This window comes from Mesocricetus auratus, unplaced genomic scaffold, assembly GCF_017639785.1.
Source record: "Mesocricetus auratus isolate SY011 unplaced genomic scaffold, BCM_Maur_2.0 Super-Scaffold_100053, whole genome shotgun sequence".
In the NCBI taxonomy this organism is placed as follows: Eukaryota; Metazoa; Chordata; class Mammalia; order Rodentia; family Cricetidae; genus Mesocricetus; species Mesocricetus auratus.
Genome location: NW_024429230.1, coordinates 1,304,746 through 1,327,470, shown reverse-complemented (window position 1 = coordinate 1,327,470; position 22,725 = coordinate 1,304,746). Strand labels below are relative to the sequence as shown.

General features: G+C 42.2%; 1 protein-coding gene across 3 annotated transcripts in view; it reads right to left on the bottom strand.

The window, feature by feature from the left end:
* The window catches only part of Adk (adenosine kinase), a 391,346-nt gene extending 368,627 nt beyond the window's left edge, over positions 1-22,719 (bottom strand). For 2 of the 3 annotated variants that reach the window (XM_005083531.4, XM_040735976.1), the window contains exon 1: positions 441-832. In XM_005083531.4, the coding sequence (XP_005083588.2) occupies positions 441-817 (377 nt within the window). In that variant the 5' untranslated portion in view covers positions 818-832. Of the gene's footprint in view, positions 1-440; positions 833-22,604 lie in introns of those variants that run through there. The other variant, XM_005083530.4, reaches the window with a different exon arrangement.
* Between the last annotated feature and the right edge of the window lie 6 nt (positions 22,720-22,725).

Genomic DNA, 22,725 nt, shown 5'->3' with positions numbered 1-22,725 from the left:
GAGAAGTGCCAACTTTGCAGATCTGCTCATGGCCAACCATGAAGTTCTGTCAGAAGGCATGACACAGGCATGGGCACGCATTGTGCATGGCACATTCCCCTGGGGCCGGGGCCATCCCGGGGTGGGTCGATGGGAGCGGGAAGGAGTTGCACGTTCATGAGAAGTTCATCACACACACACAAGCCTCAGACCCTGGAATATGAACAAGGGTCACCTCAAGCAAGCAGCGACAAATAGGGCAGCGCCTTGTGCCACAGACCCAGAAAACTTCGGAGGAACCCAGAAATGCCTGATGAGAAGTGTGGGAACACCGGACGCGAGGGGGACCGGCGGCAAGGGTAGCTCGGGACCACTCGAGAAGGGAAGGGGCGACAGTTCTCCCGGGATCAGTAAGCTCACGCCCAGCCGGGGCACAGCTGATGCGGCCGCCCTCTGCTTACCTGGCGGACGTCATGACTTCACCTCCCCGTCCCGCAGCGCAGCACCCCACGCCCGATGTCCGATGCTCAGCGTCCACCGCAGCAGCAGCAACAGCAGCAGCAGCAGCAGGTACCACTGCAACTGCTCCCCAGCTCTGGCACTCAGCGACCGAGCGCGTCCTCACACACCCCGCGCGCGGGCGGCCCGGGGTAGAGCTGGCCCCGCGCACTGATTGGCCGGAGGCAGAGGAGGGCGGACGCCCCGCCCCCGCCGGGCCGCCGCAGCCCCGCCCCCGGCCCTGAGAGCCCAGGCTCGCAGCCGGCGCGGCTCGCCCGGGCTCGCCGCCACGCGGGCTAGCTGACCTGCCAGAGGGCTGGCTAGCGGGCACGGTGGCCATCTTGAGTCCTGGTAACCACCTCTCCATTGCCCTCCCGGACCCTCAGGACAACAAGGTTGAGTGCCCGCCTCAAACATGGCTGCGCCTCTGGCACCCGGGTTCGCAGTCACATGGGCACGCTCTACCTCGACAAGCTCAGGTCCCTTTAACAGCTCTGGGGAAAGGGACGCTGTCAGGACAAATCATGGACGAGGTTTAACAGCCTGCAAAACCTCATCTGCAGACGAAAAGCAGCCGCCTGGAAAACCTCGGCGGGGGAGGGGGGGCTGAAAGCGTGGCAACAGCTGCAAGGCGCGCTGGATTCCAAGCTGCAGCCTCGGGAGGCAGCTGCAGATGACTGTCCACACGCGCCTGACTTCAGAAACACTTGGGCAGCTCCTCTAATAGAAATGTATTCGGGGCTCACCAAACTGTGAATCTGAGTCTAGGCGGGTGTTTTTAGCGAGTACCCAGGTGGTCCAGGTGTGCACTAAAGTTTTACACACTGTGGAACAAACTACCCAAAGCCCTATTTGTCTCGCACGTCAGATTGCCTCGCTTTCCTCAATACAGGAACTGTAAAACAAGTATTTGAAGCTACAAGGGGGAAAAAATGATGTTGAAGTTTATAGTGGGCTACGGTGAGTTAAAAAGCCGATAATGAACTAACAAAAGCTACGGCGAAAATGAGAGGGGGTGGTAAATGTTTTATGCCCCAAATAGCTTTTGTTTATTCCTTCTTTATTCTCTGTGTAATAATATTTACGTTAACAGAGGACCACATCCAGCGGCACTCATTTACTGAGCACATTCAATGGTGATCAATTTCAGTTGAAATGTATCAGAAACGACTCCAACACCACAATAAATTGTGGGGGAGGGGGAGGGCTCGGCTGTAACATGTGTGCCTGATAAGCAGGGCCAGAGTTTGCTGAAGGGGAGGAGGGGGAGGGAAAAAGGTAAGTCCCACTACAAAGAGGACCTGAGTTCAAGTCCCAGGACCCATATGATGGAGGCAAGACTCGGTGTTCATCCTCTGGCCTCCAGATATATACCATGGAGAACGTCCCCACCAACAAACAAACAACATTTAATTTTTAGGTGGGTGCGTGCTGCCAAGTGGCTGTCCTTCAGATGGCCTCACCTCATGCAGCATGACTTTCTGCTGGGCTTCTCCATTCTGCTCCCCGCTCCCAGACAGTTTAAAGATTTACAGCTTGCCTACCTTGAGGTTTTTCCTCTTGAACTCGAATAAACTGTCCTTGAGCCTCAAAGGGGGAGGGAGAGGGGGTGTGATACTGTGTACTTTGGGGGCTGAAGAGATGTCTCAGTGAAAAGGGCCACACCCATATCAGGTGGCTCACAACCGCTTCAGCTCCAGGGATCCTGCACACAATGGGCCACACATTCACACACATGGAGATGACTAAAACTCATTTTTGCAACTACAATTGAAGGAACAATAACAACAACAAAAACATAATGTACTTATTTTAATGTTAAAAATAAAGCAATTATGATTTCTCTTGAGGCTCAGAAAAATGTATTTAGAGAGCACCTACTAATCTAATCTTTTCTCCAGATGTTCCAGGCCCAGAAATAATAGTGATGCTCTTAAGATGCAGTCAGCTTGGTTTTAGGAGTACAATAAAACAGAACATTTTTAGTGGGAACACAAATGAGCACATTTCTGGAAAGTCTTTGGCAATATGTATCAGAAATTTCATTTTTGAAGCAATTATTTATTTAAAAAGTAGACCAATATGAACAAACATTTTATAGCGATACAAACTTCAGCATTAACAATACCAAAAATGCATTGTGTACTGTAAGCCAGTAGCAAAGAAATATTTCAATAACAGATAACAGAGCTATCATGAAAGGTTTCCATAGAATTTTTTCAAAGAAATAAGAAAATGCTCAAAGGCATAGCATAAAATGAAAAATATAACAAAGTACAGAAGATAATCCAAGGAGTTTTTGAAAATGCATACCATATATTCACAGAAAAAGACTAGGAATAAAACACCTAACTGTCACCCTTGGTTTTCCATGCAAAGAAAAATTACACAAAGATTTTAATATATATGTTATATAGTTTATAAATGTTCTAATGCCCACTGGTTTCTGTGTTTACTGTTATTTTTGTTTGTTTTGTTTTATATGTACTTATTGGTTGTCCCACATATCCTATCATGTGCCCATGAAGATCAAAGGACATCTTACAAGAGTGAGTTCTCTCCTACCATATGAGTCCTGGAGATTGATTTTAGGTTGTAAGGTCTGGAAACAAGTACCTTTCCAGCTGAACCATCTCACTGGCCCAAGAGGTTTTGTTTCGTTTTCTGAGATGGAGTTTCCACTTTGTACCGACTTCTAGCTGTCCTAGAACCCACCTCTGTAGCCCAGGCTGGCTGGCTTTAAATTCAGAATCCTGCCAGCACTTTCCAAATCCTGAGATTGTAAGCATGAGCTACCAGGTCCATTTACATACTGGTTTTATAGTCACTAACATTTTTTGTTATGGTATTTTTTATTTTACTTTCAGTTATTAAGGATTTACTTAATTTTAATGTAGCATCTGCTACATTATATACAGAAGTGCAGATCATTTTTTATTTCAGATAGAATCTCACTTTATATCTCAAGCTGAATTTTATTCACAATACTCCTGACTCTGCATCCCAAGTTCTAGGATTACAGGCCTATGGCACTGTGCCTAGCTCTGTGATACTAATTTCACTTATTATTGTTGTTAGTTGTGTATGCATATTCGTATTTGTCCATGTGTGTGGCAAATGGGGATTAGCAAACCCTCATAAATGTTAGACTGACATTCTACAACCAAGCTATATATATCCCCAGTATTTTGTCATCTTAAAATGGGTTAAGAATTTAAAGCACCCCTGCTCTAGTAAATTCTATATTCTTAAGAACACAACTATGTTTATATTTAGAGGATCTGGGTTTATTTTGTAAATGTCTAATCTTTTCATGTACATGAACTTTTAAAAGACAGGAATAATAATAAAATATCTATGATTTTCCTGGTTAATTTCTTGGTCACAATTTCACAATAACTAAAAGTAAAAACACCACTTGGGGCTTTGCCTGAACAGCCCAATTGTCATCACACGGATGTGGAAGCTTTCCTACATCACACTAAATATTGAAAAGATCTTTGGTTCTTTGGGTTTTTGGGTTTTCAAGACAGGGTTTCTCAGTAGGTTGAAAAGATCATATTTTTAAAGCAGTTTTTATCTTCCTCACAGGAGAAAACATCTTACAACTTGTGTCCCTGGATAAAATGATTTACCACAGGAGGCAGAGGTAAGTGGATCTCTGTGAGTTCAAGGCTACTCTGATCTGTATAGTGAATTCCAGGCCAGTCAGAGCTACAAAGGGAAACCATGCCTCAAAGCAAACTACAGTATACTATAGTATAATGTTTAAGTGGGGGGGCTAGAAATGTGGGGGTGGGAATTCTGGTTTGGTTTGGTTTAATGATTTATTTTTTATTATTTTTAATGAGGAGGCCAGAAGAGGACATCTATGCCCCAGAGTTGGAGTTAAAGGCAGTTGTGAGTCACCTGATTCTGGTGCTAAGTACCCATCCAGGGACCTCTATAGAACAAAATATGGTCTTAACCACTGCACCACCTTCCCAGCCACAAGGAAACAGGAATTTTAATTGTGGGCTTGCCAAAAACTTTCTAACCTTCAACAAATCATCGACCATCTGAAAGACAAGGAGTTCACGCTGTATGACAGATCAGTTACACTTCAGTTCTTACTAGAGAAAGAACTGTGTATTGTGTCCATTACAAACTGGGCCATTTCTTTAAAGAACCAATCAATATTAGCTTTAGTTAGAGCAGGTCATTCAAATAAATACTGGAATATGCAGCTATCTCAAGAGACATTACAAGAAATCTAGCTTCCTTCTGGTTATCTACATATTCTTAGGTAGTATTTAATTTTAATATCCCATTTTCAAACAATTTTTAAATGGAACCTGAAAATTTATTGGAGAATGTAAAGTAAACAATAACACTTGAATGAGTAAACTCTCAGGCATACACACAGTGTTTAATTTTCAGTGACCTACAAATGTCTGGTGTTCAGTGAAAACTATTTAAAAGTACAGAACACTGCTTCCCAAGCATAATGATCATTAATATTTAGTGTTGTGCATGCCTTTAATCTCAGCACTAAGAGACAAAGATATGGATCCCTGTGAGTTTAAGATCAGCCTTGTCTATATAGCAAGTTTCAGGCCTGTCAGTACTACACAGGGAGACCCTGTCTAATACACATCTACATTATACATTTGTACATTAACATACAAGATATAATATATATATTATATATATATATAATCTCCTTTTCCATGCTAGACCTTAGAGATTCAGCAAAGATAAACAATGTTCCTTTTATGGAATTTACAGCCAATCTGCAGTGTTACAGATGAATAACCAAATAACAGACAAGAACCAAACAACCAAAAGTGCTATATGAGAAGCACAGAGGTTCTTGTGCTCACAGATAAGCACTAGAGGAACCAGATATGTTAAGCAGACAGGGTTGTCCTTCAAAGGAAGGGATGCATAATGTGTTCCATCCGGAAGACTGGGAGCTGATGTGGTTAATTGCCTGGTGACCTCTGCAGTACCTGTGTGGCCAAAACCACACCAGATGCTCCCCCAGACCCATATCATCAATCTATAGACCCCATCTTTATGGAAGACGTCACCTGTACTTTACAAAGAGTTTCAATGTAATCACACCTTAAGCTTTATTGTAGTACATGGGACTGAGTTATCACCAAGAAAGCTTTTATAAAATTGTGCTGTGCTTAAATATGCCTAAGATAAACCACTCTGGGTCAGAGTCCTGATGCTTGAACCAACACTGGCTACTTAGTTATGTTGAACTGAACTGCTTTCTTGCCTTTCCTGGGCTGTCACTTTGCTGGCCGTGGCAGTATTCAGAGACTAACAACCAAGTCATCAAAGAAGGTATCGCCTTTGCGTTGGGTGGTTCTCTCTTCCAAAGGAGAACTAAGTTACAAGAGACAGGTAGGGAAGGCCTTTCCACACAGAGCAAACCTAAAAGACAAACCCGGCCACCACTGTAAAGAAAACAAAATAGGCAAACACAAAACAAACTGATGAGAACATCATCTGGCCAGTGCAAGACAGATAGATGAGGCACAATGAGCCTAGAAACATAACAGGAAGCCACTGATGTTTAGTTTTAAACAAAGGAAAAATGTGATCTCACTTTGTTAATAGATTACCCAGATTTTATACGTAGAATCAAGAAGAGATTCATGAAAGCAAAGGAGCAGATGTGAAGCTTGGCACAGCAAGCCAGGGGTCGCATATAAATGGCATGAAGCAAAGACAGGAGTGGATGGAGGCAGCTGGATCAGGAAGCATTTGGGAGACAGCCAGCAGACCATGCTAGGGACTAGATAGGGAGGACGGAGCTGCAGCTCACTGATAAGGACACTGGGAGTTTGGGAGATGCCGGTTCACAGAGTCAGGAGTAGAGAGAGATGTAGGAAGCACAATTTAATCTCTACTCTGCCTTGAACCGTAATACCTTGTCGTTATGGTTTTAAGATTTGTTTTTAATTTTATTTTATGAGCTTTTGCCCACACATATGTAAGTGCACTGCGTGCATGCAGTGCCTGTGGAGGCCAGAGAGGACATAAGAATCCCTGAGAGCCATCACGCAGGCGCTGGGACCTGAAGCCAGGCTCAACACTACTACAGAGCAAGTGCTCTCAAGCATGGAGTCATGTCTCCAGCCCTGTCTTCTGGTTTCCAGAGACACAGGGCTGTGTGTGTCACGAGCACTCTCCCACCGGGAGTACAGCAGCCCCGGCAGGTGATACTTTACTATCACATTATGTTTTACAGAGGAAGAACTCTGAAGCTCAAAGTGGTTAAATAACTGACCTCATGTCATACTTCATAGACCAGAAATCCAGCCATGACAGTCTGACTTCAGAACTGGGAATAATTACACACACTACTACAGCAAACAGTATCACTGGAGTAAAGTCAAGGTGTTCTGACATGTCTGAGACTTTTATAAATACCCAAGTCTCACACAATTTTATCCAGGAGGCAGTAACCCAGTCACACAACACACAGCTTTCTAAGCAGCTAGAGCATGGTACAAAATACTTTCAGAAACTGCTTTTCTTAGATCTCTCTCTGTTTTTAACATTTCTACCATAATTTCATTTCTGTCAGAATTACTTTTTTTTGAATCAAAGCAAAAAAAAAAATATTTTCTTTCTCACCCTCCAAAAATTACATATTCCCAGTTGACGTAAGACGGCACAAAGTTTTTAAACAGTTGGGGGGGGGGGGGGAAGAATAACAAATTTACTATTATTAATTACTATTACTAGTAACTTCTCAGACATTTAGCTTATGCAAATCAATTTAAACATCAGTTAAATTATTTCATACTGAAATTTTACGAGACTTGCCCTGCAGTGCTAGTGCACGCCTTTAGTCCCAGCCCTCAGGAGGCAGAAGCAGGAGGATCTCTGTGAGTTCAAGGCCACCCTTGACTACAGAGTGAGTTCCAGGACAGAAAGCCAAAAAGAGAGACTTAGAAGTGACCACAAAGGTTCCATTGTTAAAATTTAAAAATACTGGGGTAGAGGTATATCGTTTGTCTAGCTCCTAATACTTAAATTTTTCCACAGGAGAGTAAAGTCAAGTGTGGTGTCTAACACAGAATTCATTTGTAATGAAAAATGTTCTGAAAAATAATCACATCTACCTGGTTGGCTTTGAAATGATAGAACTGACATCTAAGACCTCTTGCTTTAGAGGCTAGAGAGATATAGTTCAGTAATTAAAGGTACTGGCTAGCCTACCTGGGGACCCATGTTCATGTCCCAGCACTGACATAGAGGCTCACGACAGTATGTAACTTCAGTCCCACAGGATCCAACATTCTTCCGGCCTCCAAGGTGACCAGGCAAGCACAGACATGCATACAGGCAAAACACCCATGTACATTAATAACAATAATAACAACCACGACATAATTTTTAATTTAAAAAAATCGTCCTTGGTTAAACACACACCTATGTTAGGCAATTCTCAAAGGCCTGAAACTATAGCTCCAGGGAATCCTCCTGCCTCAGCTTACTGAGTGCTAGGGATTCACCAACACATAAAAGCTACCTGAAGTTTTTTAGTTTGTTTTTACAAATGCCCATGGACCAAGGCTATTTGTGTGCTATTTCTAAAGTAAAAGACTTTTTCATCTCTGCTGTTTTGATAGGATTTTAAATGATTAACAGTATTAACAGATTAGCAGCTAATTCTTAGAAGATTACTAGTAACTGTTCCCTGTGTAGGATAGGAACCCTGATGTTTTAATGATTGTTGTTTAATGTTCTAACCCTACACATCACGGCTGACTGTTGTTTTAAGGACTGTTGTTTAGTGTTCGAACCCTACACGCCACAGCTGACTGTTGTTTTAATGACTGTTGTTTAGTGTTCTACACATCACGGCTGACTGTTGTTTTATATCTCAAAATTGTAGATGTTAAAAATGTTATAAGACACATTACAGTTTAAATCCTATTCCCAAAGCTTAGTGTATGATTATAGATACAATATCTAAACTCTTTGAACCTGAGTAGCCCATGTTTTAACGTTTTTAACTTTTTGTAAGTGTGTGTTCATACCCACATGTGTACATACCATGATTTACAGGTGCCCATGAAGGCTAGAAGAGGCACCTGATACAGGCGCTGGCAACCAAACCAGAGTCCTCTGAAAGAGCAGCAAGCATTCTTAATGCTGGGCCATCATCTCTCCAGCCTCCACCCTACATTATTTTAAAAATTAAAACACTAAAAAGATAACACTTAAATTGTTAAGAATCAAGGAAAAGTACAAAGTCACTAAAGCAAACAAATTCATCAAAAATTATTCTTTCCTGCAATACTTTAACTGGAAAGTACAAGCAAAATTGGTTTTCCCAAGTTATTAATTGGAAACTACAAGCTGCTCAAAATCAAGCTCAGCGAGCTAAGCCATTGGTATGGCATACCATTAAGTGTACCCCACAAGGGAATATTTACTTAGTCAGACACACCACACATGAGGAGTGACACAATGGCCCAGCAGATAAAGCTGGAGTTCAAACCCCAGGACTCAGAAGGTGGGAGAACCACCCCCATCAGGTTGTCCTCTGACCTCGACAAACAAAATCCAAAGAAAACCACGCCTTTGTTTGCTTCAGAGTCTATTACAAGGGGAAGTTAAAAGATGTGGGGTCAAGTCTTACCTTTGATATTTAATATCTATTAAAGGAGTAAGCTTTTCCCTGGAGAAACAAATTAAGCTCTCTGAACTTCAATTCTCACAACAGTTTGAAACCAATATTCGACTCTTAAGCACTACAATCTAGAGTCTAAAACATGTCAGATGAGTTTCCAGAAAAACTACATGCAACTCTGAATCACCATTTCCAAGCTTCCTGAGGTCAGTGATGACTTTCACAACCAAAGCCAAGATTTACAGGAAATATCAGCTCTAGGGGGACACTTTCCACCCGCCCTTGGAATTTGCACTCAGCCATCGCCCTACCCCTCTCCCATTCCCATTCCCACCAGCCTTTCCAAGCAGTCCTTGGGGAGTAAAGCTCATGGAATTAATACTAATCTAATTTAAAGAAGCAAGACCATGCCAGAAGGAGGCACATAACTTTTTCCCAGCACCTAGGAGAGAGTGTTAGAGGGATCTCTGTGAATTCAAGGCCAGACTGTTCTACTTGACAAGTTATTGGCAAAACAGGACTATGCAGTAAGACCCTTTATTTAAGGAGAAAAAAAATTTAAAGACAAGATTGTGGGCAACAAGAAAACTGTTGAAGACCTCTACATCTGACTTGACATTTACAGGAAACCATCAAGTCTTCAGAATGCAGGCATACTTCCCAAAGAACTACGTCAGAGGGTTCAGGTGTGCTTTGTGTATTCCACCAGTGGAAAAACAAACTGCCGTCCACTTAGTACAAACAAAGCAGGAACGCTGCACTGGCAGGCAAAGGAATGCTCAAACACGAACCCCTGCTCTCTGATACAGAGTGTCTGTCTGTAAGCATAGAAATGCGCTTCTCTACAGAGCATCCTTGGGCTAGGTGCGCTGGCACACCTTCAAATCCAGCACTTGGGAGGCTGAGGAAGAAGTATGCCTGCAAATTCATAGCCAACCTGGACCACTTTGGGAGTTCAAGACTACCCTGGGCTACAAGGAAAGATGCTGTCTCAAAAAAGCAAAAACAGAAAGAGCCTAATGAGATGACAACCAGATTCCAATCAAAGGACCCATATAGGAAAGAACTGTTTCTACAAGTTATCCTCTGACCTCCACACATGTGCTATAGCATACAAGCTTCCTTATATAATATAGATAGATAGATACATAGATAGACAGACATAAAAATTAATTTAAAAAAGGAAGAAACCCAGGCATGGTGGCACATGACTTTGATCCCAGCATTAATTCACAGAGGCAGGCGGATCTCTGTGACTTCGAGGCCAGTCTGATCTACAAAGTGAATTCCAGGTCAACTGTGGCATTACCCACTGGCAATCTAGGACCGTGTCACTGACATTGAAATCTTACACAGAAAATTCCTTTCTCAAAACAAAACAAAAGCAGAAAAAGAATATCCTTAAGATATTTTAACATAGTGATGAACTCATCCAAAGACCATCTTATCATATAGAAAGCCCCTATCCACCCATTAATAAAAGACAAATCTTTTCCATTGTGTTATTTAAAGTATTTTACTCTAAACAACTGTGCTTTATTTTAACAGCTCAAATCTAAACAACCCAATTATATACATTTAGACAAGGGTTGAATACAACAGACAAGTCCAAATGAAATTTGTTAATGTATGGCTTCCTTGTTTGTTTGTTTGTTTGTGGGGGTTTTGTTTTTGTTTTTTGTTTTGTTTTGTTTTTGAGACAGGGTTTCTCATTGTAACAGCCCTGGCTGTCCTGAAACTCTGTAGACCAGGCTGGTCTCAAACTCACAAAGGTCTGCCTGCTTTTGCCTTACCAGTGCTGAGTTTAAAGGCATTCATCATTAGGCCCAGCACTAATGTATGTTTTAGTGTGCCTTCATATGTTATCTCCCACTAAAAATACACTAACCAGTTCATTGTGTGTGAGAACAGAGACTTAAAGTCACAAGACGTCTGCATTACCTTTATGACAAATTAGCTTAAACTTCAGCCACACCAAGAACTACAACTGATACCATCTCAGTAGTGGAGGAAACACAATACTGAAAACTACTTTAGAAAGAAAGGACTTCTTCAACCATGGCTGTAAGCCAAGAATATGTTCAAATCTCTAATGTGGTTAACTTCAAAGACAGCACATGAGGACTGTTTATTTGTCAGAGATAATTTTATTGTATTTCAATTAGATGGTTGTTTAGACCAGCTCTGGGGCTCAGGGAATGAAATGTTTATTTTGAGAGATATATATATATATCATCAAACTTAAAGAATTTGAGAAAACTTTAAATATCTGAATTAATCCCTTTACAGTATTCTGTTTGCAAGTGACCTCTTCTGTGTGAGTTAGTAGCCTGAAACATATTTTTAATTAAAATACAGTTATGAACATCTTTAAAAGGCCACTGTGGCATTACCCACTGGTTGCACAGTACACTGCATTCCCTGGCACCCTGGGAATCTAGGACCATGTCACTGGCCTCCGCTCCTTTGGGACTCTCATTACATGGCAAACATACACACTAAGGGCCTGCTAACTCAGGGGAAAGATTCATCATTAGACAGATAACTAAGATATTCTGTGAAAAGTCACTCTTTCAGAAGATCCACTCCTCTAGTATTAAAAAAGAAAACACTAATCATAGGTCGTTAATAAAATTACTGTCTGTAAGGAGAAGGAGGAATGTCTAGAGGGAATTTTCCCTATGGACAAATGCAAGAAAGGACTATGTCAGTCAAAAGTTCATTAGTCTCAAAACAAACCAGGAATTCAATCTAAGAATGAATTTCTTACTTATACTGCCTTCTAGTATCAGACTGATTAAAACAAATCAGGAATTCGATCTAAGAATGAACGAATGACTTGTACTGCCTTCTAGTATCAGATTGATTTAGTACACGGGTTCATTCAGTGTAGCAAAAAAGGTAAAAAAGTCACAGAACCATTAAGTATTTTAAGGTTCTATCTATAGTCAAATAGATAAGAATTTGAAACTAACACAAAATCTATTGTATACCACTGATTGCAAAAAAACAAACATCTTAAATGCTATTTTTGTTTGTTTGTTTGCTTAGCCTGACTCATCCTGAGTTCAGTCTCTCTTTCTGTCTCTGTCTCTGTCTCTCTCTGTCTGTGTCTCTGTGTCTGTCTCTCTCTCCCTCTCTCTCTCTCTCTCCCTCTCTCTCTCTCTCTCTCTCTCTCTCTCTCTGTCTGTCTCTTTCTCTCTCTCTCCGTTAACTACATGTTGTTACATTGTATGGAAGGGGGTAGTTAGGAAGCTTGCAGCTGTTCATCTGGTTTGCGACTTCAGATGCTGCTCACAGTGATAAAGCACAGTACAGACACCAGAGGAGCCATGTGTCAGCTGGGCAGTAATGTTTTATAAAGATGACGACAACGGGATCCTGAAGAATGAAGCTTTTATCTATTTATCTATTTATATGGATTAACTGATCAGCAGGGTTGTCTTAGTAAATATTTTCTCTATGTGCCATGCTATATAATTTTTTTCTCTTGCTAACAGGATTACACCATGTCATTCTACACTCTACAAGGTCTGTTGTCTCACTGGAGACTTTACTCCTGCTCCCCGACATATATGAACACTACTTCTACTTACTGATCCCCACACTACAAACATACACTAGAACACTTCCTTCACACCCACGCAGATAAGAATGTTATGTCTTCCTGATGAAACATTACCTTTATTAATATGTAATGCCCCCCTTTATCTCTCCGATTAGTTTTGGCTTGAAGCTTACTTTATCCAATCTATGGACAGCTATGTCTCTTAGTCACAGCTTCCATTTGCTTCGCAGGTTTTTTTTTTTCATTCTTTAATAGTTTTTTGATATCTTTGCTGGCTAAGTACATTTCTCGAAGACAATATATACTTGGTTCTTGCTTTTTAATCCAGTCCATTAGTCGACATCTTTTTAATAATAAGTTGAGGCCATTTACATTTAAAGTTATTATAGAAGGGGTTTTGCTATTTGCTGTGAATTTGTTTAGTGATGTTCTGTTTTGCTAATTGTTGGTATTTCTTTTCTTTCCTCACACACTAGGTCTAGTTTGGCTATGTGTTCCTTTCGTGGAGTGTACACTTCCATGCACTCATGTGCAGGAGGCCATCTTGCCATCCCATAAATCAAATTTTAAGGAAGTCATCCTTGGCTACATAGTAAGTTCAAGCTGGCCTTGGCTACAAGAAACAAAAGACTAGCAACTGACTTATAAAAAGTTATTGAGCCCTTAGAAATCCAAACACTCCATGGCTGACTAATTAAATGTTTCAGAAAGGACCAGCCTTCCTTTCTTAAATCCTGGAAACCAGGTATGCTTAGAATCCAGGAAGGCTGACACAGTGGGTAGGGTACACTAACATGTTTTATAAAATGCCCCAGGAAACTCATGCCATTTGCCATTTAACAGACACTTTGGACAGGCGCAAAACAAAATATACATATTTGCTTCAGACAGCTACTACAGAGCTTCATATTACTTTGTTTCACTGTTAAATTGATTCATTTGCAATGTGCTTGCTATTTTAATGTCAACTTGAAGCACTCAAAGAGGAATATCTCAATTAAGGTAATACCTCTATAAAATCGGGATTTAGGCAAGCCTATAGGGCATTTTGTTTTTTTTAAGATTTATTTATTATGTATACAGTGTTCTACCTGCATATAAGCCATTATAGATGGTTGTGAGCCACCATGTGGTTGCTGGGAATTAAACTCAGGACCTCTGGAAGAGCAGTGCTCTAAACCTCTAAGTCATAAAAAAATTATTTATTTTTTTGCCTTATGTGCATACAGGCAATCTGCATGTATGTCTGTGTGAGGGTGTCAGATCTCGGAGTTACAGACAGTTGTGAGCTGCCATGTGGGTGCTGGGATTGAACCCAAGTCCTCTGGAAGAGCAGCTGGTGCTCTTAACCACTGAGTTTTCTTAATTAGTGATTGATGTGAAAGGTCCCAGCCCATTGTGGGTGGTGCCATCCCTGAACTAGTGGTTCTGGGTACTGTAAGAAAGCAGGCTAAGCAAGCCATGAAGAGCAAGCCAGTCAGTAACACTCCTCCATGGCCTCTACATCAGCTCCTGCCTCCAGGGTCCCGCCCTGTTAAATTAATGCCATGGCACCCTTCAACGAAGAGTGCTGAGAAGTGAAAACCAGATAAAGTCTTTCCCTCCATGTTTTATTACAACAGCAGTAACCTTAACTAAGACATCCAAAGATAGATAGATAGATAGATAGATAGATAGATGGATGATAGATGATAGATAGATAGATAGATAGATAGATAGATAGATGGATGATAGATGATAGATAGATAGATAGATAGATAGATAGATAGATAGATAGATAGATAGATGGATGGATGGATGGATGGATGGATGATGGATGGATGATAGATGATAGATGATAGATAGATAGATAGATAGATAGATAGATAGATAGATAGATAGATAGATTGCCAGTTTCCAGAGCTCTGGGATTTCAGAAATACAGATCAAAGCACTGCAGCCTACAATAAAGCTATAATAATTATTTTACTATGTTTAAAATATATTTGGTGTCCCAAGAGATTCATACTGTAACAGTGATACTAGCCATTCAGCACCTGGCTAGTGAACATCAAAATCTCCAGCTTACACTCCAGAGTCCTAATAAACATGTTTGACGGCTGATCTTGGCTGTCAACTTGACCGCATCTAGAATCAACCAAAACCCACAGAGCTGGGCAACTTGCAAAGGATTTTCTTGATTGGATCATTTGAGGTGGCCACACCTTCTGGTGGCAGTCTATATAAAAGGACATGGAAGAAGGAACCCTGTGCTTTTTGCCTGTTTGCCCTCGCTCTTGCTGGCAAGTTGTCTTGCTCCATAGGCAATCCTTCCGGGTGTTAGAATGGACTTTTTCAGGACCATGACAGGCACTGAAGACTGACAGCTCTCTAGGACTTCCCCGGGACTCCAACATCAGATTGGGACTACTGAGACAGCCTCTGGCCTTGTAGACTGCACAACTGCCACTCTCTTGGCCTCCAGTAGAGATCCGTGGTTGGACTGCTTGGCCCACGGCCTGTAAGCCACTCTAATAAATCCCTTTTATATTTTTTTTCATTTTCGTTTCCGTTCCTTTATCCAACCCTGACTAATAATTTATGTTCAATGTAAAAGGTTAGAAAAAATTCTTTAAATTAAACCACATACACAAACCCACACGCCTAGAATCCTTCTCCTTGGATGTGCTATGGAATAACCCTCTGGTGCACTGTCACTGGAACGGGTATAATAAAATGCTAACTGGCAAGCAGACCAGCAGGGAGTATAGGTGGAGCAACCAAACTAAGGATCATGGGAATGAGAAGGCTGGAGTCTTAGAAGTCACCAGCAGATGCAGATGGAGGAGCAGGAGATGAGCATGCCATGTTAATAGAGTTGCTGCCACATGACAGTGGGTAAATAAGGAATATGGGTCAATTAAAAAAGAAAGAGCTAGCTGATAATAAGCCTGAGCTACCGGCCACGCATTTATAAGCAATACTAAATCTCTGTGTGGTAATTTGGAAAGCAGCTGTTGGTTATTTGGGACCGGGAGGTTGGGACAGGAAACATCCGTCTACATAAATGTAACTATTATCACCATTAATTCTAAAGAGATGGTGCTCAGGTTATGTTACCCAGATTCTTTTTTTTTTTTTTTTTTTTTTGGTTTTTCAAGACAGGGTTTCTCTGTGGCTTTGGATGCTGTCCTGGAACTCACTTTGTAGACCAGGCTGGCCTCGAACTCACAGAGATCCGCCTGCCTCTGCCTCCCAAGTGCTGGGATTAAAGGTGTGCGCCACCACCGCCCGGCTGTTACCCAGGTTCTTAAAGTCTAATATACTCATCTCTTCCAATATGGTTTCCTGTCATTCACCTAACCTTTTTTTTTTTGAACTTCCAATACATATAAATTGGTACCTTTCAATTTATATTTCTATTCTTTAATTTTTCTTTTCTGTTTTGTTTTCTGAGACAGGTTTTCTGTGTGTAGCCCTGGCTGTCCTGGGACTGGCTTTGTAGACTGTGCTGGCCTTGAACTCACAGAGATTCACCTGCCTTTGCCTCCCATTAAAGGCCTATGTCACCATTCCCAGCAATTTCTCTTTATTTTTTTTAATCTTATTTTTTGTTAATTTTTTAAAAATCTTGTTTGAGACAGTATCTCATTTAGCCCAAGATAATCTAGATAGCTGAGGATGACCTTAAACTCTATTTGGCTATTCTTTGTTTTGTTTTGTTTTTTGGGGGCAGAGTCTCACTAAGTAGCCTTGGTTAACCTAGAACTCACTATGTTGACCAGGCTGGCCCAAAACTCAGAGATGCACCTGTTTTGGTTTCACCACTGCTGGGATTAAAGCATCCACCATCATACCCTGGGATCTTAAAAATCTTGGTACTCCTACTCCCTCTCTCATGCTTCTCTTTCTCAAGCTGTTTCTATAGATCTCTAAAACAGTTATTTTGAAATCATTCTACTCTCTGCTTTCAGTTTTAAGTGGCTGTACCTATTTTCTGCGGGGCTTCCTTCTGTCTGCAATCTCCGTAGTTCTGGGGCAGGTCACAACTGTTACAGAGCCCATGGCCTCCAAGCCCCGTGCTCTTGTACTAAGTGGCATGGGAGAACTGGCTGCTCCTGATGCTGAGCCAGCCATCTGGCAGTGTGGCCACTACTGTCTTCACTTCAGGGCCACAGCTTCTTAAAGCCACAGTGGGGAGCAGATGAGTTCAGCCTTCTCTCAGGCAACTAAAGCCCAAGGCCTTGTTTCACCCAAGCTATTTCAACTAGTTCCCAAACCCACAGTATAACTGCATACTCCATCCCTTGGAGATGTTTACCTTTTCAAAAAATTTTAGGGGGCTTGTTTGTTTTTTAAGGGTTCCACAGCATAGACCCCCCTGACCAAACTCACTAGATTGCATAGGCTGGCCCAGAACTTATAGTACTCCTGCCCCAGATTCTCTTGTGCCCACCTCTTGCTAAGCATTTGTTTCTTTTCTTTTTGAAAATTTGCATGTAGAAGGTCAGCAATAGCGTGATAACAGCTATTCAACATTTATTGTTTTAGATTTATTCAACATTGACTATGTTTTATGTCTATTTTCTTCATAGTTAACAATTTCATGAGGTAGATATTCTAACAGTTTTCTCATTGGCAAAGGAGAAAACAGATGCGTGAGGCGAGTAAATAGTCTTCCCAAGGTCATCAACTGTTAGGAGCAGGAATCACACCATGTCTTGATTCCAGAAACCACAATCTTATCCACTGCCTTTCACCCTGACTAGACAGCTCTTTAGACCATCATTTCCTTTGCCTCCCACCCCAATTGTGAGCATTTTGCATAAGGTTGGTATTTTAATCAAAGGAGGAAAATGAGCCATGTTCCAGGATGGTGGGAAGCTAGTCAGCTCAAGTTTAGCGTTATTCAGTCTGACCCTATATTTAAAATCAGAAACAGTCTTTAGTGTCAGTCTTTTCCTAGAGTCCTTTCCAAGTTCCTTGAGCTCAGGCAGCGTCAAGCCTGTCCCCTGATACTCAGGGCTAGTCACACAGTCTGTCTGTCTCTCTTTCTCCCTCCATCCTCCCAGAACCCAACATTTATTGCATCCGAGTACATAGAATCCAGAAAAGGATCTTAACAACCTGTCTCCAGAATTTGTTTTCTATTCCTTCATAGGTTAAAGCCTTAAAGGATGAAACTAAAAAGCTTACCACAGCTGGTGGAACTGCCAAAATTGATTTTAGGCTACCTTAATAAAAGTATGGGGTTTGGTAGGGTTTAGAGGGGTGAAGGGTACCTAATCCTACTCTGCAACAACAGACTTTAGGTTATTATGACCAGACGTTGTACAATACACCAGAGACTTCTTTGGTCTAGATATATTCTCCTCATTTAATATTCTTAGTGGACCACTATGGGAAGCATATGTTCATTGTTTTAATCTTCCAGAAAACTTTCCAAAGGGGGGGGACATGTGTTTTATAAAGATACCAGTAAAATTCTTTTCTGATCACCCAGGATACATATGGACTTGTTTTAGTTTATAATACAGTTTTTAGTTTATAATACAGTTTTAAAATGCAGGATGTAAGGTGCTATAAGGAACTAAGGAAAAGAAAAATAGGGGCCTATGAGTGGAATGCTTACTAAGCAGTATTTGGAAAAAGCTCGGTGTTTGCTGGTGAGAAAATTGCTATTTCCTCTAAGTAATCCTAACAGATATCACCCGTAAACAATCTTTTTTCAAGTGTTTGTGTATGTGCGAGTGTGCTGGTGCACGTTTGTGTCATCCTTGGTAATTCAGTCCACCTCCTTTGACACAGATCTCTCATTTGCCCAGAGCTTGCCAGTTAACCTAAGCATTCTGTGTCTCTGCCTTCCCAGTGCTGGGAGTACAAGTCCACCACAACACGTCACACTCTTACCAAACCCTGGTCCTCCTGCTTGCAAGGTAAATTCTTTACCCACTATCCATCTTTCCCAACACCCTTTGAACAATCTTTGTTGTATTCTTTGTTTTTTGAGACAGGGTTTCTCTGTGTAACTGCCCTGGCTGTTCCGGAATTCACCTTGAAGACCAGGCTGGCCTGGAACTCACAGAGATCCACCTTAAAGATCAGCAAATCATGCTTCTGCAAACTGAGTGTGGTAGCAGCCTATAAATCCCAGCACAATGAGATGGAGCCAGGAAGACAGAAGTTCAAGGTCATCCTTGGTTCCAAATCATGTTCACAGCCAGCCTGGGCTACATGAGACTGTGAGAATACACAGACAGAAATATCACATATGAAGATGCCCAATATGAAGCCTAGACACTTATTACCATATACACCAGTCAGGTCAAACCGTCTCATCTTTAATCCCCACAGAAGACCTGCCTCCAAAATAATTAGCCTATTGAGAGAGATACTTTATTTCACAGCTGGTTAACTTGGCGTCGTTTTACTACTCTACTTGGTTTCCGGGAGGAAAGTGGCACCTGGATCTTACCCTCTTCTTTCTCTCAATACCCAGTTTTCAGCACCATGCCTAAAACAGCCGTGCTTGAAAGGCAGCCCGAAAGAACAGGCTGGGCGTGTGTTCAACACTGCTTGGAAGGTGTGGTGTCTTCTTAGAGGTGACCGCTGAAGCAATGAAGTTGGATAACATTTCCAAAGGAGAGAAAAGAAAAATTAAGTAGTCTTTATATAAATGTCTGCTACTCAGTTACTGTTTTTTACCGGAAAACCTGTTACGGTCTGATTCTTTCCTTGAAATCTTAATAACTGTCACACCCTCAAAAGCAATCAGCCTAAAAAGCAATAAAGACTAAGAGAAGATGACACTCTTGTCAGATGGTCTCCCTAACAGTCTCTCCATCTCAACAATACTGGCCATTGTGGCCTAACCATCTCTATCATAGGGGATGTCTTCTGTACTGTAAAGATGCCAGAGGATTATTTAATACATGGGTAGGCGCATCATGATGGGAGACAAAGCAAGGAAATCTCTGCTATAGGTTTCAGATGTCGTTGTTTACAAAGGATCTCACTACATGGCCCTGGCTGACCTGAGCCTTACAGAGATCTGCCTGCCTCTGCCTCCAGACTGCTGGGAGTAAAAGCACGGGCCACCATGCTAGCTTCCCACTTGCTTTAAATTACATTTATTCTTTATTGTGTGTACACGTGCATGAGTGCATGCCACATGGACCCTGGATCTGGGTTAAAATGGGTCATGAGGCTTAGCAGCAAGCACTCTAACCCTCGGAACCATCACACCAGCTCTCTCTAGCAGCACCGGTAAACTTTACTCCCCTCCCCCAGTCCACCAAAAGTAGCACCAGATTTTGCCAAGTGTTTCTTCTAGAATATTACTCCCCCTAGTTAAGCACCACTTCCTAGGCTGAAAGGATGGCTAAGTGGTTAAGAGCATATGCTAGGGGCTGGAGAGACGGCTCAGTGGTTAAGAGCACTGACTGCCCTTCCAGAGGACCTAGGTTCAAGTCCCAGCATCCACATGGCAGCTCACAACTGTCTGTAACTCCGGTTCCAGAGGATCTGATACTCTCACACAGGCATGCAGGCAAAAACACCAATTCACATAAAATAAAAATTTAAAAAAAAAAAAAGAGGGAGAGTATATGCTTTTCCAGAGGAGTCAAGCTTGGTTCCAGCATTCACATTAGGTGGCTCACAACAATCTTTACCTTAGCTCCAGGACATCCGAAGCCCTCTTCTGGCATACAAATGACACACATTCACACAAACACTCGCACAGACACATTAAAAATAAAAAGAATCATTTCCCTAAAGTTAACAGAACTTCTCGCAGATTCCTCACAGATTCTTTCCCTGACATCTATAAACACATTTCATTAATTCACTTGCTGCCCACTGACTGATTCTATACATTAAATTGTGCTAATAATTCATAAGCTGTTTTCCTTAAAAGTTAAACGAAATTGATCAAAACCTCTTAACTGCCAGACAAATCATAGAGTGATTCACTCTAAATGCATTACCATATGCAATCCTGAAAGGTAAACTAATACAGTACAATGAAAGTAGGAAGTCAATTGCAGAGGTCTCTGCAAAAAATTCAAGATTTGCCGGGTGGTGGTGGCGCACACCTTTAATCCCAGCACTCGGGAGGCAGGGGCAGGTGGATCTCTGTGAGTTCGAGACCAAGCCTGGTCTACAGAGCGAGTTCCAGGACAGGCTCCAAAACAATACAGAGAAACCCTGTCTCGAAAAACCAAAAAAAAAAAAAAAAATTTCAAGATTTGTCCCCATAGTCAAAATACCTAATCTTTTAACTTCACCTCTGCAGGTGGCACTGAGCTAGCATTAAGCAAAATGAATTGTATTCATCTAGATTGTTTACAAGTTTTAAATAGATACAAACAACAGATATGTGCCTGTTTCCTTTTTGGTTACATTGAGACAATAATAGAAATTATTTTATCGGGTTGTTGGTATTGAGTTAAAATATATAGAATGCGGAAACTGAAACTAGCATACTCATATTTATGTGTTAAACATTACCACGGAACATTTTTAAAGATAATTAAACAGAGGTGTGTCTCAGACGTTATCTGAAAACACTACAATCAAATAATAAACTTGTATCCTGATACCCTGGGTTCGTATTTCCCTTCCTTCAATATTATTTGAACTTCAATATTGTCGCCTGTAAAATATGAATAACCCCTGCCTTTCTTTCATAGTGTCTTCTTTATAACCTTACTACGGATGGCAAGCACTGTTAAAATGGATCATTATTATCTATAAAACACTGTCTTTATCGAAAGAAAATCCAAGGAGAGAGTAGCTTAGTGGGGGCGGGGCCACGTGTGAAGGTCAGAGGACAAGGGAAGAGAAGGTTCACTCAGTCCACCACGTGGGTCCTGGAGTCTGAACTCAGGTCATCGGACTTGGCAGCCGATGCCTCTATCTGCTGAGCCATCCCACTGGCACAGATAATCTAAAATTTAAACTAAAACACCCTCGCAGTTTTTACGCACAAAAACCCTCTAGGAATCTGAGAGTAGCCATACTTTAAAGCCACTGGGAAGGATTTGGTCATCACCCACTTCACCGAGAGCATGCTATGGGTCCCCTACCTGACCTTTTCTTTTCAACTGTGAACAAATTACTCTTTTGAATGGAGAAGATATGTTGAAATAGATGGGATTTGTCTCAGTAATAGCCTCACAGTTTTAAATCAGCTTCATGTGTCTATTTTTAGATAGAAAAAAATCACTGCCTTCCAATGAGCAGTTCAAAGGCATCAAAGATTGCACACGCTAGACTTATTAGGAAGAAATGCTTTTGAACAAACGGCTTTTAATAAGTGAAAGTTGCAACATCAATTACATGTGTGTCAGGTGTTGGGAGAGCGCTCCCTCCACCGTTGCCAAATACGCAAAGAAAACAAGCAAAAACTTTCCTAACCGTTTAGCCGAATGCTATTCTAGCCAAAGCCTGTAAGGTGGATTCCGGTCCCGGCTAGGGGGGCTCTCCAAAGAAGATTTCAGAGAGGTGATCAAAAAAAAAAAAAAGGTCAAAACACTCTTCCACGATGCCTTCCGAAAAACCCAGGAATTTTATCTTGCAGCAGGGTCCGGCGGGCCCTGGGCTCCTTCCCGCTGGCCCCCAGGAAAGGATGCAGCTCGGGACGGGACGGGACCCCTGGGGTCGCGCCAGCGCGCGTGGCGGGTGCCCGCGGACGGCTCGGCACCCGGGCCAGCCGCTCTGATTGGCCAATGGCTGCCAGGGCCGGGCGTGCACCTGAGCGAGGTCCAAGCCCAGGGGGCGATGAGCGGCCACGCGGGCAGCTCCCCGAGCTGCAGGTCCCGCGTGCTGGCCCCACGGACGCAAACACCACGCAGCAGCGCCAGCCCACGTGGGCCTTGGCTCGCCGCAAATGCCGCCTCTCTCCCTCCCCCGCCCCACATCGGCGGCTCTCACCTCAGCGCCGGCGGCTCTTCCACCTTCAGCTTCTTGGGCTTTGGCTCCTCAGCAGCTGCCATCTTCGCACTCTCACCCTGGCTGGGTTCTACCGCGCGCCCCGCCCCTCGGCCCGGTGGCC